At 39.9% G+C, this 19813-nt stretch overlaps 1 protein-coding gene across 1 annotated transcript in view; it reads left to right on the top strand.

The window, feature by feature from the left end:
• Positions 1–8810: 8810 nt before the first annotated feature.
• LOC117483840 (protein NLRC3-like) overlaps positions 8811–19813 on the top strand; it is a gene marked incomplete at both ends in the record, with an annotated part of 29536 nt that continues 18533 nt past the window's right edge. The window contains 2 exons of the mRNA XM_034132171.1: positions 8811–8880; positions 9087–10369. Coding sequence (XP_033988062.1) covers positions 8811–8880; positions 9087–10369 — 1353 coding nt within the window. The remainder of the gene's footprint in view (positions 8881–9086; positions 10370–19813) is intronic.

Raw genomic sequence — 19813 nt, 5'->3', positions numbered from 1 at the left:
CTACCTGCTGCCTGAAATCCCTGTGACATCACTGTAGATTGTTGTAACCAACTAGCTGTGTGGGACATTATCACAATACATATTTAAGTTAATTGACTTGGATTGTAAATGTATTTCGCTGTAGCTACTAGCTTTGTCAACATGCTTTGGTGAAGGCCTATTCTTTCAATGTGATGCATTGAATAGTTGGATATTATTAGACGTCAGTGGCGAGCCGTGAGCTTTATACCTAGGCCCTCTGACCCCCACCAATTCCCTCGAAAAAAAGAAAAAAAAATAGTTATTACGTCACAGCGTATACTTCAGCGGAATATCAAAACAACGGCCCAGGGTGCAAAACGCATCAATGACAGCGACCCTCTACCACACAAAACAACACCTGTGAACCCAATTTGTGTTCTTTGACATTGAAAATGATATTGCATTGTGTTTGTTACTTTCGTTGCAGTTGTATATCTTAAGTGTAATTTGGCATGCTTTTATTTTGAAGGCGAGTTCACGCTGTTGACAGGAAGTTGTTGTTGCTATGGAAACAAGAACAGTTTCACAGCGGGCGGAACTTGTCATAAAGTCCGCGATAATAAAACCCACCCATTTAGAGGGAAGATATGATTGGTCAATTGTACTGTCATTTGACATTACTCTCTCGTTCAGTTACTATAGCGGGCCCTCTGTGAATCGCAGAGAGGGCCAGGCGAGCTTCTTTCATGTAACCCTTCACATTCAACAGAGACTGAACAGGCAGATTCGAAGGATTTATTTGGAAATGTTATTTTAAATACAATTAAATCAAGTTTTTTTTTCGGTAAAACTAATGAAAAATATAACAAAATAATATTAAAAAATATATATTTAAAAAAAATATATATTTTTTAAATGTTTTTAAATATTATTTTTTAGAATATCTTAGGCCCTCACAGAGGGCCTAGATGGCCCTGACGGCTCGCCACTGTTAGACGTCTAAAAGGACAACATTGTTTGTTTTACTGTAATTGCAATGCTAATACCAATTTAGCATAGTGGTAGCACTAACTGCTAACACGGTTTTGATATTCAGAGTCTGGCTGTTAGTGCATGTTCAATGTTATGGGCTAAATTGTACATGCTAGTGTGATAAGGCCTATAGGGGAAGATGCTAATGTTATTTAACTTCTAGATCCTTTCATTTTTTACTTAGAGTGAAACTCAATATGTTTTTTGCATACTGTGCATAAATATTGAGTCACACATTTTAGAACATTGATACATTTCTAAAAGCTACTTTCCTAACAAACATGGTGCAGTTGTAGCAATCGCTACGAGAATGCACTCTGTGTTAGCTGCACAAGGCACTTTGCGGTAGCTTCACGTCTCTGATGATCTGAAAAGCTAAATGATGTCAGAAATGTACACAGCTTTTTCTTGTGTTGAAACAGATCAGCAGGTCAATGTTACTTGGGTTGTGAACGCACAACAGTTGGTTGTTTGTTAGTAGAGTTGCTTTACTGTAATCGCAATGCTAATACCAATTTAGCATAGTGGTAGCACTAACTGCTAACAAGGTTTTGATATTCAGAGTAGGCCAGGGTTGCCAACTTTGGGTACCTGGCTGGAGTGAGATTTTGATATCATGGGTTTAATTCGGTTTAATTACACATATGCGCACGAAATGACTGCTATCGTGTCAGCAGCGAGACCTTAGCATATATATAGGATATATATACAATATATACAAATACACAATAATGGACACAGACTATAAAGGGCACACAGTTTCATTCACTAATGAAAGTCAAACATGTTTGTTTCCACTGTTTTATTGTGTGCCTGTCGCGATAAGCAATTAATTGACTTATCGTACGATAAATAAAAATGAACTCGATAACTTTTCTGACCTCGATAAATTGCCATTTACATGAGGATGTGACTAGCAGTTTGAAAGGATGTACTTGAATTATTATTATATATTATCATTATGTCAGTGGTCTAAAATGGTCATACAACGGTGCCGACAATATTATCGTTTATCGCAATAATTTCCGGGAAAATGTATCCAACAAAATTAATTATCGTGAGAGGCCTATACATGAAACACACACACACAAACAAATCTACAGACTTACTCCAAACTGCCAAATATATTAATTAACACACTCTCACTCTCATATACTCTTTGACTCTATTTTGGCCTAGTAGAACAATAAGCAGCAGACTTTTACTTTTTTATCATTTCTACTGGATCTTAGATCTGCAGTTGCAGTTGCGGCTCCAGAGTATTTTTGTTGGGTAATCTATGGTAGGGCTAACCCATACAGTGGTGGGGCTCAAGTCAGTATTTGCAATGTAATTACATACACGCTCCCCCCGACAGTGAAACGCCACGCGTGAGGTTTAGATTATTTCCCTGTCTCTCTCAATCCAAATTGAACTGTATGAAATAAAAAGGCACATTTGTCTTGTAGTAAATAAAAAGGGCGACCTGGAGCCAATCCTGCAATTTCCCCACAGGTGAAAGAGTAGACATGCTGAAAACCCAACCCCTGCAGGGGGGTCTGGGGGGATTCTCCCCCAGGAGATTTTTTTAAATACTAACATCAAATACACATTCTGGTACTCTCTTGAGAAGAAAAATAAATAAATCTATTACTACATATTTAAAAAAATGAATGCCATTTTAGTTTTGTGTTACTTTGTTCTGAAAGCTGAACCTGCTGCTCCTCACAGAGAGAAGAGGGAAGAGGCTGTGTGAATTACTTACATTGTGGATAAGGGTGGATAGCCCCCATTGTTCTGTGTGTCAAAATGAAAGACAGCCCACACACCTATCAATGATCAAACCGTGGGGTCTTATTTCATTACGTGTTGATTTCTATCAACACGTAATGTTGTATCGATGATATGAGATGTACTACCGCAAAAGTATTCTCCGTCGGGACTTCCTGCAACAACACCACGCCGTTATCGTGATTCTGATTGGCCAGAAGACATTATCAAAGATGTTCTAATGAGAAGACGATCACTACGTGACAAAAGTTTTCAAAACCGTTTCTTGTCTTCGGTATTCTTGCTTTTGGCGTGAGAATAGTTTGGGCAGCGTGAGAGCGTGAGATTGAGAGTGAAAGCGTGTGTCACACGCCAGATGCGTGAGAGTTGGCAACCCTGGAGTAGGCTGGCTGTAAGTGCTTGCTAGCATGTTCAATGTTATGGGCTTATGCTAGTGTGATAAGGCCTAGGGGAAGATGCTAATGTTATTTAACTTCTAGATCCTTTCATTTTTCGCTTACAGTGAAACTCAATATGTTTTTTGCATACTGTCTGCCAATCACCGTTAGCTGCACAAGTGACTTTGCGGTAGCTTCGCGTCTCTGATCATCTGAAAAGCTAAATGATGTCAGAAATTGGCACAGCTTTTTCTTGTGTTGAAAGAGATCAGCAGGTCAATGTTACTTGGGCTGTGAACGCACCGAACACCAAAACTGCTCCCTGGCGCCGGCTATCTGGCAGCCTCTCTGCGATCCCCTCTTCTATCCGCATGTGGTTGTGTTTGTGCATGTATATGCTCTGTGTGTTTGTGCATGTACAGTATATCCTCCCTGTGTGTGTAATGTGTTTAAACACAACAGAGAGGGTGAAGACATTCCCCTCTGAGTGATGAATACATGATATCTTCTTCTTCTTCTTCTTCTTCTACTTAGAAATCATAAGTGAATGGTCACATTAGGTTTGCCTGCAGTGAATGCTGACAGCTATGAGCTAGTTTATAGATGTATCATGGCATAGCCAAATGTCTCCTATATAACCCACAGGCTGTTACTAGTGGGTTATAGTATCATTTTATATCTGAATTGTGCTCTGGTAGGAATTCGCACCCAACATGCTAACAGTCAAGTTTTTTTTTTAACTCTATGGTTTTACACAGTTTTTATAACATGAAATTCACATATTTAACAATTAAATCTTCAAATTAATACAAATGTAGCAATAAAGTGAAAGTCAAAATGTGTTAAAATGTAGTTTTTTTTTACTATAATAGGATAGTCAATACCTGTGTTTTTTCAGTTTATCAATGTAAAGTAGTGGTTAAATTAAGCAAAATTACTAAATATTTCTTTCTTTACTCATATATTTTCTTAAAATTATACATTTTTTAAATGAGTATTAACAGTATTTGTTATGTATTTGACAGTTATATATAGCCATAACAAAAGTATTTTTTAGTAAAATTACAGAAAATGCAGCTAATTTTGCCAACAGAAAATCATTTATTTTTACGGTTAGTTTAGTTAAATTCGCATTTAAAAACTGCTAAAAAACAGATAAATAATGTATTCCATTTCTACAGTTTTTTTTTGTTAAAATACATGACACATTTCAATAAACCGTTTATTCCTGTAAATTGAATATGATTTTCTGTAATTATGAAATACAATAAAAAACTGTAATTTTTTTGGGGAAAAACTGTAAAAAAACATTTTTTTTTTACAGTGTATATATATATATATTAGGGCTGTCAGTCGATTAAAATATTTAATCGCGATTAATCGCACGATTGTCCATAGTTAATCGCGATTAATCGCAAATTAATCGCACATTTTTTATCTGTTCTAAATGTACCTTAGAGGGATATTTTTCAAGTTTTTAATACTCTTATCAACATATGAGTGGACAACTATGCTTTATATGTTTGTTTATTATCATTTGAACAATGACAAATATTCTCATGAATATTAAACACAACAACCTCTGAACATTACAAATATTCGCCTCAATTCAACCTAGAACCTCTCTCATACAATACTGTGTGTGTGTGTGTGTGTGTGTGTGTGTGTGTGTGTGTGTGTGTGTGTGTGTGTGTGTGAATGTGGAGGATCGTTGGAGCTATGTGCAGCTCAAGGCATATATGCCTGTGTGTATGAGCTGTGTTGCGGCACTATCCGTGCTGAGTGTGCTGTCTGGCTACCTGCATAAAGTCATGTGCTCGGCGCAGTTGTCGGCGAAATGTCGCTCCTCTGTTTTCATTGAAACAGCTCCTTATATCCGTTAGCTCAGCTAGCTAGCACCAGATGCTAACAACAACACGTAAGGTGTGCTTCGCTCGCGCCACACATACACACACCCTCCCGGTCCTCCCGATGGCCAGTCCGGGCCTGCCGGTGAGCGTGGAAGTGTGGTCTGCCACAAGCGGGCAGCAGGAGCGGGGCTGTCAGCATCAGCTTGTAGATGGTATTTTAAACTCGATGCGCTCTGAAACTACGGCGGCCGAGGACAAAAAATACACATGCGTTAATCGCGTTAAAATAATTAGTGGCGTTAATTTTTTTTTGCGTTAACGCGTTATTAACGCGTTAACTTGACAGCCCTAATATATATATATATATATAATAGGGAACAATCTTATGCACCGTTAACACTAGAGTACAAAAATACCTGCACAATTTAACTAAAGTGAGGTTTTGAATGCAGGATGTTTACTGGGCTATTTTCACACTGTGGTTTTAATATGTTTATTTCAATAACTTTGTTGAGCTTGTGTTAAGCTCTATTTCTATCTCACTGAACGTAGTCCCTGTGTGTGAACTGGTTCAGCTGATACAGCTGGTTATTATGAGTCAAGAGGAGGAGCTGCAGACAGGTGAGGGTGTTAAAGTCCAAATAAGAAGTTAGAGTGCCAGACACCATTTTACACCTGGACGGAGCAGGAGGACAACAGGGTGAGTGTTAACACCAGGCTCTGCTTTCTAACACATTATTTACTCTGTTTTACTGGATGTCAGAACATCAGCGTCCTAGAGTCCAAAGAGACTTCTACAAGTGGTGTAAACTTTTATTATTTCCTGTTTTCTGACTCATCAAAGCAACATATCATGTGACAGCCCAGCGCAGTCAAAATGGAGAGCGGCCTGTCTGAAGTCTGACTGATTTGATGACGTTTTTTAACCAAGTTTATTATTATGATGGTTTAGATTAAAACGTGTGTGTGTGTGTGTGTGTGTGTGTGTGTGTTTGTGTGTGTGTGTGTGTGTGTGTTGTTGGAGCAGAACACCTATTGTGGTGGCTGATAGCCACCCCCTCTGCTACGCGCCGTTCGTTGGATGAGGCTGAATCTCTATTAAATAAAGAAAGGAATTGAAAACACCGGAATCAAAAGTTATAACAATTATCTGAGTTTACTGGTAGGAAACCAAACACATATACAAGTTATACAGAGTACTCCGGACTTCAGGTTTGTGATGCGATGCGGATAAAGGTGTCGGGACCCGCCAACTCATCAAACAAGAAGAAATTGACTTCAGGTTTGTGATGCGATGCGGACACAGATATCGGGACCTGCCAACTCACCAAACAAGAAAGCAATTTACATTAAAAAACAACAGTATTCATAATCATATTTTGGGGCGGAGATGTGTTTACTTTTCCCTTCCCCTTTTACTCCAAAGCGAATTAGAGAGTCCGTGAGGAGGAGCTGTGTGAGCTGCTCACATCCCCCAGGTGTTTTTACTGGTTGGATTCACTTCTGGTCGGGTTCAATACAGCGAATCAGAGTTCTGACCAGAATGTGAGATTCTAAAGTTTCACAAGGTCAAAGTCCATTTTATCTCTGCCCCGATATTCACTCCCTTACTTTCCCATGGGAGTTTTTCAGATAAACTATTCTTTCTCATACAATTAAACCTTTGTGCACAAATATAATGATGTCCATAAGGACCTTGAAAAAGAACATGTGTGTGCGCTGGTGAAAAGGAGGTGTGTGTAAAACAGGATCTCTGGGTCAGTGAGTTGTAAGTGAGAATATCATTTCTATATATGTGATTACTTAAAACAGTTCAAACAATACATGTTCACTAAAATACAATTCAAAATAATACATGTTCACTTCAATACAGTGTAGAATCATATCTTTTTACTTCAGTGTGTGTGTGTGTGTATCCAGTGTTACTGGTTTATCTCTCAGACTGGAGAAGATGAGTGGTTTTAAAGATGAGGAAGAGGACACATCTTCAGTCTCCAGCTGTCTGTCTCTGAAGAGTGACTGGTCTAAAGACTTTCCTCCAAACTTCAGTAATGAACCTGGACCCTCAGACACAAAGTAAGAGTTTCTGCTGTAACCTGACCTGAAGAGGATCCAGTTTTTATGTTATCTGATCATCTAACCTGTTCTTTAATGATCGCAGTAAAGAAACTTAGTAACAGTACAGTAACAACGTTTAAACTCTTGATCCCTGGCGTCATCAGCGATAGTAAATAATCTACATACAGACAGAAGTCAAAATGTGCTCTCTGAATGAACTAATGATGTTTAAAACATGTGTTGTTTCCACAGACAGAGAGCAGAGTCTCCAGTCCCCAGCTGTCTGTCTCTGAAGAGTGACTGGTCTAGAGATCCACCTCCAGTCTTCAGTAATGAACCTGGACCCTCAGACACAAAGTAAGAGTTTCTGCTGTAACCTGACCTGAAGAGGATCCAGTTCTTATATAATCTAATATATTAAACTGTTCTTTAATAATATCATGTGTGCAGTATAGTACAGAACAAAGGCAGCGGAGTACAGCAAGCTAACATTATTTGAGGATATTTCAATATGCATTTATAGCATCATTGTATCAGTGGCATCAAAAGGTTTTAAATGGCAAAGATATTGAAAAATACTCACTAAAAACTAAATATATCGTCCAAAACATTATTTACTACTTGGGCATGTTTATGATATGTATTTTAAAGATGTTTATTAATAATAGTGATAACCTGGTGAGCTGGTTGTGTTTAGCATCAACAGATATAACAGAGCTTTGTGTGATTACATGTAGAGTCAATGCAAAGACCCAGATCCGTGCCTGGAGACACCAAGAAAGTGAAGAGGTGAAATTCATGTCACCTGCGTATTCGTCTCCGCCTCAGTTTACAGTCCACTGAAATCTACTCGTTGTTTCTCACACACACACACATATTACCCCTTTCCTTCCAAGTCTTCGCAAATTATACATAAATACAGATATTCACTTAAAGGTGGGGTAGGTAAGTTTGAGAAACCGGCTCGAGATCGCTAGAATTTGAAAATACACAACCGGAGAAAATCTGCCACTTCCTTATAGAGCCCCTCCTCCAACACACACGAACGCGCACATGACCAATGAGGGCACGAGATAAGTTTGTGCACAGATGGAAGGCTGACAGGCAGGTAGGCCATCCAGTTATTTTATCCGGGCCGGCTAAAATGATTGGTCGTGCTTTTTACAGTATTACAGCTTCCACAGATGACATTTTTTATGGATTTTTTGTCAAAGCACTTAAGATATTCATTGCTATCGGGATGTTAAGAGCATTCCATGTAATATAACAAAAAGTGTATCTCGAGCCGGTTTCTCAAAATTACCTGGGCATGTTTATGATATGTATTTTAAAGATGTTTATTAATGATAGTGATAACCTGGTGAGCTGGTTGTGTTTAGCATTAGCAGATATAACAGAGCTTTGTGTGATTACATGTAGAGTCAATGCAAAGACCCAGATCCGTGCCTGGAGACACCAAGAAAGTGAAGAGGTGAAATTCATGTCACCTGCGTATTCGTGCAGCGTGACACATTTCATCTTGAGAGTGACGTTTGTGACGCTCTGCCCATTGGTGAGAATCAGCTCCACTAATGTGACGTGCTGTAAAGGATGTGTTCATCTCCACAGAGGGAAGAGGAAGAGTGGTGTTCCTGTGGAGGAGCAGCTGTCCAGCTGTGCTCTGTGTCAGGACGTCCTGAAGGATCCAGTCTCTACCAGCTGTGGACACTGGTTCTGCAGACAGTGCATCACCTCATCCTGGGAGCAGAGACCTCCATCAGGAGACCCCTCCTGTCCCCAGTGTGGAGAAAGATCCAGCACCAGAGCTGGACTGCAGACAGCCAGTCAGACCAGCTCTGTACGAGGTAAGAGGCCGAACACATGCAGCGTCTTATTCCTCTTCCTGGTTCATTTGTGTTTGAATAGGTATACTGTTGTAGAGCATAGACAGTAAGCTGTTTATAAAACATTTAAACTCAGTCTGTTTGTTGTTGTTTTATTGTTATAATTAGATTCTCAGAGCATTTCCCTCATTCTCTCACGTTTCCTTCTCTTCCAGCAGATAGTGGTCTGCAGGAGGTTTTAGATGAACATAGGCTCAGTCTGAGGAGGAGATGTGAACGTGTGACTGAAGGAACTGATCAAAGTGAAACCCTCCTCAACAGGATCTTCACTGAGCTCTACATCACACAAGGCCAGAGTGAAGAGGTTAATACCCAACATGAGGTGAGGCAGCTGGAGACGGCTTCCAAGAAGAAGACCCTCCATGACACTCCAATCAAGTGCCAGGACATCTTCAAAGCCTTACCTGACCAACAGACTCACATCAGAGCGGTCCTGACCAACGGAGTCGCTGGAGTTGGAAAAACCTTCTCAGTGCAGAAGTTCACTCTGGACTGGGCCGAGGGTTTGGGAAACCAAGATGTCAGTCTGGTGATCCCGCTCTCCTTCAGGGAGCTGAACCTGATCAAAGGTGAGCAGTACAGTCTTCTCAGGCTGCTCCATGTTTTCCATCCAACCTTACAGAAGGTCACAGCAGAGCAGCTGGCTGTCTGCAAAGTGCTGCTCATCTTTGACGGCCTGGATGAAAGCAGACTTTCTCTGGACTTCAGAAACAATGAGGTTGTGTCTGATGTCTCACAGCAGTCCTCAGTCAACGTGCTGCTGACAAACCTCATCAGGGGGAAGCTGCTTCCCTCGGCTCTCGTCTGGATAACTTCCAGACCTGCAGCAGCCAATCAGATCCCTCCTGAGTGTGTGGACAGGGTAACAGAAGTACGAGGCTTCACTGACGCCCAGAAGGAGGAGTACTTCAGGAGGAGATTGAGTGATGTAGACCTGTCCAGCAGAATCATCTCTCACATCAAGAGCTCCAGGAGCCTCCACATCATGTGTCTGATCCCAGTCTTCTGCTGGATCACTGCTGCAGTTCTGGACCACATGTTGACTACAGACCAGAGAGGAGAGCTGCCCCAGACCCTCACTGACATGTACTCACACTTCCTGCTGGTCCAGACCAAGAGGAAGAAGCAGAAGTATGAAGAGGGACATGAGACGAGTCCACAGCAGCTGACGGAGGCTGACAGGGAGCTTCTTCTGAAGCTGGGGAGGCTGGCGTTTGAACATCTGGAGAAAGGAGACATCATGTTCTACCAAGAAGACCTGCAGCGCTGTGGTCTTGATGTCAACGAGGCCTTGGTGCACTCAGGAGTTTGTACAGAGATCTTCAAAAGAGAGAGAGTGATCTTTGAGAAAACAGTCTACTGCTTTGTTCATCTGAGCATTCAGGAGTTTCTGGCTGCAGTCTACATGTTGCACTGTTACACCAACAGAGACACAGAGGTACTGAAGGACTTCCTGAAGAGAGACTATAACAACAGCAGTGATCAGGATTACCCATCCCTGCCTGTCTTCCTGAAGGGAGCCATGGAGAAATCCCTCAGAAGTGAAAATGGCCACCTGGACCTGTTTGTCCGCTTTCTCCACGGCCTCTCTCTGGAGTCCAACCAGAGACTGTTAGGAGGCCTGCTGGGTCGCACAGACAACAGACCAGAAACCATCCAGAGAGCCATCAGCAACCTGAAGGGGATGAGCATTGATGAATTCTCTCCTGACAGGATGATCAACATCTTCCACTGTCTGACAGAGATGAAGGACCACTCAGTACATCAGGAGATCACAGAGTTCCTGAAGTCAGAGAACAGATCAAAGAAGGAACTCTCTGAGATCCACTGCTCTGCTCTGGCCTACATGCTGCAGATGTCAGAGGAGGTTCTGGATGAGTTGGACCTGGAGAAGTACAACACATCAGAGGAGGGACAACGGAGACTGCTTCCAGCTGTGAGGAACTGCAGGAAGTTCAAGTAAGTCCAGATGTGATTAACTTTATAAACTAATGTGGATCAGGAGTTTAATTATTCAAATAAACACTATAACATTTCTGCTGTTTAAATACTGAGAGAGCAAAATAAAACCAACACTGTTCTTCTATTTATTTATAATAATAGTTAAACTGAAGTGTTTCTCTCTTCATATTGAGTGATGGAGGCGACATGTCAAACACATGAAGGACTTTAGAGGTTTCTCAGCATGTGATCACACCACACAGCAGGACTTACAGTTATCACAGAAACATGTTATTATTACTTTCTAGTAGTTTCTTTATCATTAAACACGTTTTTATCACAATGTGTTAGAGTTTAAAATCAGATCTATATCATTTCCCACCAATAACAGAGTTATGTCTTAATGCTGATATACTGGGAACATCTGATGGTATCAAGTTGAACATATTGAAACTTTATCGGTTTTGTTAATTTTGTTTGTGTGCACAATAAATGTTCAGATGCTCAGATAAGCCAAAACATCCTTCATCCATCATTCACATCCACATATTAATTAACATTTAAATATGTACATCTCTAATATTGTCAAGTGATTCATTTAATTTCTGTTTCTTTTGGTAACAGTCAGTGACAGCAGGAGCACAGACATGTGATCAGATCACACTGACAACTCATTACACTCTATTATCATATATTATATTAAATGGACTAACAGCAAATGTCTATCAGAACATGTCAAATCTTTTTTCATCAAATGCTTGATGTTAAAATAATGTTTCCTCTTTTTTAACACATGTTGTAATATATGTTTTATTATAGACTTACTGGCTTAGGACTCTCTGGACTCTCAGAGGCTGAATGTGAAGTCGTGGCCTCAGCTCTGAAGTCTGACCCCTCCCATCTGAGAGATCTGGACCTGAGTGAGAGCACTCTGTATGATTCAGGAGTGGAGATGCTGAGTTCTGGACTAAAGAGTCCAAACTGCAGACTGGAGGCTCTCAGGTCAGTTCACTGACTGCAGTTCATATTGATCTGTTTGTGTTTATGATTTTCTGAATTTGAACAAATACAATGTTATTTTTATTTTTTTCCATTTTTGCTAATGACTGAATATTGATCAGAGTAACAGAGAGAAGGTGAATGTGTGAGGGAGAGTGTTTGAGCTTCCACAGACTCACTCTGTGCTCCATGAGTCAGTGGAGATGCTGTCAGTACTGATGAGCTGTGAGGGAGATGAAGGAGTTGTTCAACATCTGATCAAAGTTAAAGTTCCAGATTATCAGTGGATTGTTTCTGCATCATCTCTGACATTAAAACCCTGTTTCACTCTGAACAGATGATTAAACCTGGAGTTATTTCAAACAGGAACATAGTTTTCTAAAGTTACATCATGTTTTCTTTATTCAGACTGAGGCGCTGCAGTTTGACAGAGATCAGCTGTTCTGATCTGATCTCAGCTCTGAAGTCCAACATCCATCTGAGAGATCTGGACCTGAGTCACAACTACGATCTGCAGGATTCAGGAGTGGAGCTGAGAGATCTTCTGGAGAGTCCAGACTGCAGACTGGAGACTCTCAGGTCAGTTCACTGACTCTCTGTTACTGCTGGAGATCTCACATGTTCACTTTGGAATTTAACCTCATTTATATTCATTAATAATTTACATCCATAAAGTTGTAAATGTCCTTTTATTCATATTTCATTTTTAACCTGTTTCACACCATCCCCTCGGTACCGGGCGGATAAACGCGTCATTTGCAGGAAACAACGTCTAAGGAATCTTAATATTGAATAAAACTATGAATGTGTTATATCCATGTAACGGGAAGAAACTCAGCTAACTGATCTTTTTAATTTTTTTTTTTAAAAAAAACCCCACAATGCTAGCACTCAGCCTCTGAATTAGCCTCGATCAAAAAAACGGAACCTACAAAGGCACTTAAATTCACTCATAACTCCCTTATTACTTATCCTAGATGCACAGCCAACCACTCGTTTTTGGTGTCCTGGAGACACTGAATCTGTGTAAAAAACCTCAACACTCAGTGATAAACATTCGCGACGCTATAAACGAAAGCGTACATCATCACATGTGGAGCTAAGTAGCTAAAAAACATAAATATGGCTTACCTTGGTCAAAAGTGGTCTTCAATGGCATTAAAACGATAAAAAAACGATGCTGCAGTTAATCCATAGGTTCATCCTATGTGTCTGTGCCTTCTTTGAAATTATTTCTGATAATCCATAAGCAATACAACTGCGTTTTAGTTTCCAAACTCCAGAAGGAGACATTCCTCCACTTTGCTTTCGTTTCCCACACGCGAAGCCCCCACATTTTTTCTTTACAACGTGTGTGGGTGTGTGCCTCCCCCTTCGATTCTATTGGCTCTAACGGTCACAAGGGTATGTCAACCAACCAAATCGACCAAGGGGGGCCAGAGATAGGTCAAATCCACCCAAATGACCCCAAAAGTGGGGGTTTTTGGCTAAATCTCTCTAAAAAGGTCAAATTTCACTTGTTTTGCATCAATCTTGATACAGGGTACTTATTATATGTTGTACTTTGGATTCCTAAAGCTTTTAGTCTACTAACCCATCATCCAAGGGTAGTTTTCACTATCTGTAAAAAATAATTTTTGGACGGACACTATAATTTACAGTTTTTTACTATGTAAAATCTGAATTTTCTTTAAAATAAAAAACATTTATATTGATTCTGACACTTCTACATCCAACTCACAGGTTTATCATTACTTTGCGAACAAAGATTATTAATTTAACCCTTTTAGAAGGGAAGATATGGTCATTTGTTCTGGGAATGTCATTTTCGAGCCTGAGACCTGAAAAACAGGCTCAGAGTGGAACAGGTTAAGAGTAAGAAGAAAGAACTGAAGACATACATGTTGAGTGTTTCTTAAAGTAACTGTAATAGATGTTAGTTGTAAAAAGTAAATCCATGTTTTTAATATTTAGTAAACGATAACGTCTGAATAAAGGTCATCTGAAGTCATTTTAGTTTTACAGGATAAAGTTAACTTTCTGAAGAAGACAGATTTTTCTGTTCCCATTCATTTAAATGTTGAGTAACATCTGATTGGATTATAAACAGATTTTTATCCTCATCATGTTTTCTTTATTCAGTCTGAGGTACTGCAGGTTGTCAGAGATCAGCTGTTCTGCTCTGGCCTCAGCTCTGAAGTCCAACATCCATCTGAGAGAGCTGGACCTGAGTCTCAACGCTCTGCAGGATTCAGGAGAGAAGCTGCTGAGAGATCTTCTGGAGAGTCCAGACTGCAGACTGGAGACCCTCAGGTCAGTAAGGGGTCTCTGCTGGTTCAGCAGTATTGTATGAAACACAGGGAGGTGTTTCTCTCACTGGGGAATCACAACAGATCAGTGATGTTACCCACTGACTGCAGGCTCTTTCATTCTTCCATCAACTATAGAAGGCCAGCTGAAAATGCAAAGCCACATTTAGTAAGTAATCAACTTTCCACCAGACATATGGGATTTGACAGAAGAGTGGAAAAGGTAGTGTGTTTTTGATGGGATGTTTTTAGCTCCTTGACTAATGACTGTTACTTCCTGTAATGCAGCTGAGAGCTGTGGCAGTCAGTCGTAGTGTTTGCAGAGAAGATATGATGGGATGTAAAGCATGAGATCAGTCAGGACTCTGAAGCTGACTCAAAGAACAAACACTTATTTTAAACTGGATCCATAACTGTTGGATTGTGTTCATCCCTACAGGATCAGAGAGGATGAGACGATCAGAGCCAAGATCCAGAAGAACTGTGAGTACTGAATATCCTCCATTCATCAAGATATGAAACTCTTTCATGGAGCATGTCCTCAGAGGAAAACAACACTCTTGTTTTTCTCTCTTCATGATTTTGTCTGTTTCTCTTCACAAGAACTGTCTATCAAAACAGTGACGCGTTCACTGACACTCTGTAAAATGTAAATAAACTCTGAAGAATAAAACACATGAAAACATCAACATTATAACCAGTCCGTTACAGTATTACCATCAAAATATAGTTGAGTAGAAGTACTCAGATCTTGTACTTGAGTAAAAGTAGATGTACTCAGATCTTGTACTTGAGTAACAGTAGAAGTACTCAGATATTGTACTCTAGTAAAAGTAGAAGCACCAGAGTGTAGGAATACTCTGTTACAGTAAAAGTCCTGCATTCAAAATGTTCCTCAAGTGAAAGTAGAAAAGTATTCTCATCAAAATATAGTTAAAGTAGCGACAGTAAAAGTAGTCATTGTGCAGATTGGTCCATTTCAGAATAACCACACATGCTCACTGTCTGTGGAGGCTATTGCACCAATGTCTCCAAATCATGGAAGAGAACCGAGTAGAACTCTTCACAGGGTTCATTAGAGTCGAGATAACATGATTGTCAGAGTCTTCTAGGCCAGGGGTTCCCAACCCCCGGTCCGCAGACCGGTACCGGGCCGCGGAGGTGTTACTGCCGGGCCGCGAAATAGCTGTGAGTTTATCGTAATATTTGCAGAATTATAAATATATAAAAATATTTTATCATAATATTTTTTTCAAAAAGTGTTTAATTTTCGCACATATGCCACCAGTCATATTATTTCATCCAGTAGCTAGTTAATCTTTCACCAGAAAACCGTTGAAAATGGCTTTTATGATGTTCCGAGGGATTCGGCGGCTCAGCCTAGGTCTCAGCCTCTTGTGCGCACGAGCATGTTACCGGTGCGCCAAATAGGAAGAGGAGCGCACAGGAGACAACCGTTTGATTGCAGACTGTTATGTTTATGTGGGGAAATGGTGGTGCATACATTATTTGAGATATATTTCAAACTCGGACTTCATTTTAAGGACATGTCGGCCAGGGGTGTAGAGCTATTTGTTTAAGCACCGGATTGGCAAAACAGGAGAGTAAACCAGTCTGCCTTGATCTATGAATTAATGTCCGGGACTCTCACGGTATCTGCTGCCCGCAGCTGTTTTATAGAAGGAAACTGTTAAGCATATTTGTATATGAACAAAGTCATGTTTCAGTTCATGTGTATGACGTCATCAGAATGTGCCTGAGTGAAAGAAACGTGGTCATGCTAATGAGCATGCGCAGATTCAATAAATGGCCCGTACTCCAGGCCAAACTCTGAGCGATGTGGTCGTGTGTGTTTTCTGTCCGTAGCATACTTACAAACTACTTTGGTTGACTGCAAACGTGGAGACTTCTGCTGAATATAATGTCTCACGCAACACAGAACCTGTCTCTGATTGGCTGAAACACCAAACAGTTCATTGCAGCATTACCCATAATCCCCTCTGTTTCAGCCCTGTTTCAAAAGTGCTGATTCTCTGTCTGTTACTTTAGATGAAAATAAGGAGCCCCTCCCCACGCCCCTCTGAGAGAGATTTGGTTACAAAGAACACAATGGTGCTCTAGGAGGAGATTCAGGTGATAAGGGGGGGGGGGGGGGGGTTACCTTGGTTGCTGATTGGCTAATGGTTACACAAGACAAAACATCGTTAGAATCTCTTTACACAGAGGGGACACATGTTGATGTAGAAGAGACATGAAGAAGAGGGGACACATGTTGATGTAGAAGAGACATGAAGAAGTGGATTTTGCATAATAGAGGACCTTTTAAAATGTGTGTTTCTGTTTTGTTCAATAAGAAAATACAACATGTTATATTGTAAGCTAAGAGAAAATAAGTTATAATAATAAGATATCTGTTAGCAGTCATTTCATTCTGCAAAGCACATTTAAAGTTCAGACAGAAGGGAAAACAGAAGTTTGATGGGTTTGTTTTGTAATTATCTGTCAGATAAATTAAATAAACCCTGTTTTTATTAATCATTTCTTATTGTTGTGTATTTATTTATTTGTAATCTTTACGTTGGATTACATCAAGATGCACCTTCATTAGATCCACGAGGAGAAAATCCAGTTATTGCAACCGGATGGAGAAAAACGCAGGTGAAGTAAAATAAAATAAGGTAAATATAGAATAAAAATCCAAATTATGGAAGAGTATTTAGAGGTTAAACAAGTTTACGTAAATATAGTAAATTATGATATATTGTGGGGTATAAGACATAGTTGAGGCTTGGTTGTGTTATAATATAGTAGTATATATATATCAATATATATTATAGCAGAGGTGGGAAGTAAAGTACATTTACTCAAGTACTGTGCCATCGTTAGCATTACAGATCGCCTACCAGCAGGGTAAGGCTACATAAAGGGTTACACTAGCAATGCTAATTAATGCTAACTGCTAGCTAGCTGGTGAATCTGATAACATTTCAATATTGTCCTCTTGCTGGAGCTTGACTCACTTTTTATTTGGATCATTCCAGAATTTGAGGACATTTAGACATCAAAACATTTGATTAAATTAAGCCTTTTTTTGTTTTCTGTGTATTCAGTATATTTGAGAAATATGAAGCCTTCAAAAAATGGATCAGTCCAGCTCAGACATCAATGGTTCTCTTTGTATCTGATGTTTCATTTGTTGCTTTTAACAGCGCTCAATGGTGGGTTTAAATCACTAGATATCAATTAAAAAAAGGTCTATTACCCTCTTGATCTAACTGTGGGGGAAACGTCTGTAGCAATGGAGGAGTCAGGACTCAAAGGAGACACGAGGAGAGCTGGAGCTTTGATGGCAAACACTGACGGTCTATTTGGATTTCGGCAGGAGAATTCACAAGACATGTCACGGGCCACGGTTTGACCACACGGTTGAGACGCCACAATCAATTCTGAAGAACTCTACCCCAGACCCGTGTATTTAGCTAGTTCAGAGAGAATAATCAACATTGTGGATAACAAGATAGAATCATAACACCTCTATCAGCTGACGCCAACAGGCAGGAACAGGGAGGCAAAACACTGAGCGCACAGCAGCCAAGGTTACAGGTGCCTGCGCTCAGTCAGGACAGTATGAACTGATAAACTGGGTCAAAGCTATGGGCCTTGGAAAATATTTCCCCAACACTAACTATAATTTTAACTCAGTTGTGTTTGTCTTAAGTTAATTGTGAAGAGTAAATGTTAATGTGGTTGTAACCTCAACATGCAGAGGCACACATTCTGTATTCTGGGAAAATACAGTAATATATGCAATCAATGCAGCAGGGTTATTAATCCAGAAACATATATATATATATATATTAGGGCTGTCAGTCGATTAAAATATTTAATCGCGATTAATCGCATGATTGTCCATAGTTAATCGCGATTAATCGCAAATTAATCTCACATTTTTTATCTGTTCTAAATGTACCTTAGAGGGATATTTTTCAAGTTTTTAATACTCTTATCAACATATGAGTGCACAAATATGCTTTATATGTTTGTTTATTATCATTTGAACAATGACAAATATTCTCATGAATATTAAACAAAACAACCTCTGAACATTACAAATATTCGCCTCAATTCAACCTGGAACCTCTCTCATACAATAATACAATACAAAGTGTGTGTGTGTGTGTGTGTGTGTGTGTGTGTGTGTGTGTGTGTGTGTGTGTGTGTGTGTGTGTGTGTGTGTGGAGACACTGTGATGGATCGTTGGAGCTACAGTATGTGCAGCTCAAGGCATATATGCTCGAACGGGAGCTGCAATCATGTTGCGCGCACTATCCGTGCTGAGTGTGCTGACTTTTCGTACAATGTCCCACTGTCTGGCTACCTGCATCAAGTCAAGTGCTCGGCGCAGTTGTCGGCGAAATGTCATTGAAACAGCTCCTTATATCCGTTAGCGCAGCTAGCTAGCACCAGATGCTAACAACAACAACACGTAAGGTGTGCCTCGCTCGTGCGAGTCGCCCCACACATACACACCCTCCCGGTCCTCCCGATGGCCAGTCCGGGCCTGCCGGTGAGCGTGGAAGTGTGGTCTGCCACAAGCGGGCGGCAGGAGCGGGGCTGTCAGCATCAGCTTGTCGATGGTATTTTAAACTCGATGCGCTCTGAAACTACGGGGCGGCCGAGGACAAAAAATACACATGCGTTAATCGCGTTAAAATAATTAGTGGCGTTAATTTTTTTTTGCGTTAACGCGTTATTAACGCGTTAACTTGACAGCCCTAATATATATATATATATATATATATATATATATATATATATATATATATATATATATATATATAATAGGGAACAATCTTATGCAGGAGGACAACAGGGTGAGTGTTAACACCAGGCTCTGCTTTCTAACACATTATTTACTCTGTTATACTGGATGTCAGAACATCAGCGTCCTAGAGTCCAATGAGACTTCAACAAGTGCTTTAAACTTTTTTTATTTCCTGTGTTATCATTATAAAACATATATATTATTCTGAAATGGACCCATCTGCACAATGACTACTTTTAATGTCGCTACTTTGACTATATTTTGATGATAATACTTTTCTACTTTTACTTGAGTAACATTTTGAATGCAGGACTTTTACTGTAACAGAGTATTCCTACACTCTGGTACTTCTACTCAAGTACAAGATCTGAGCACTTCTACTTTTACTCAATCTGTACTTCTCGCTCCTGTGTATTCCTCTTCAGGACAGAAAAGGCACATATGGATGTTTGTGATTAAATGCAGAAACTGATGTAACACTGACCTCTAGTGGTCAAGGTGATTACAAGTACATTTACTCAAGTACTGCAACTCAAAAACATTTAAATATAATGTATCTTTTTATCTGTACGTTAATCTGTCTAGATCGGACAAGGTTTCTATACTGACTGCAAACAGTCTGAATTTGAACATGCAATGGCTCCCTGGTGCCAGTAACAAAAAACGCCATTCATATTCTGGGAAAAATACAGTAATATATGCAATACATGCAGCAGGGTTATTAATCCAGAAACAAATATATATATATATATATATATATATATAATAGGGAATAATTTAATGTGACGTTAACACTGGAGTACTTCAA

The sequence above is a fragment of the Trematomus bernacchii genome, unplaced genomic scaffold (assembly GCF_902827165.1).
Source record: "Trematomus bernacchii unplaced genomic scaffold, fTreBer1.1, whole genome shotgun sequence".
NCBI classification, from domain to species: domain Eukaryota; kingdom Metazoa; phylum Chordata; class Actinopteri; order Perciformes; family Nototheniidae; genus Trematomus; species Trematomus bernacchii.
The sequence above is the reverse complement of the archived record's forward strand: the minus strand, read 5'-3'. Positions and strand labels throughout refer to the sequence as shown.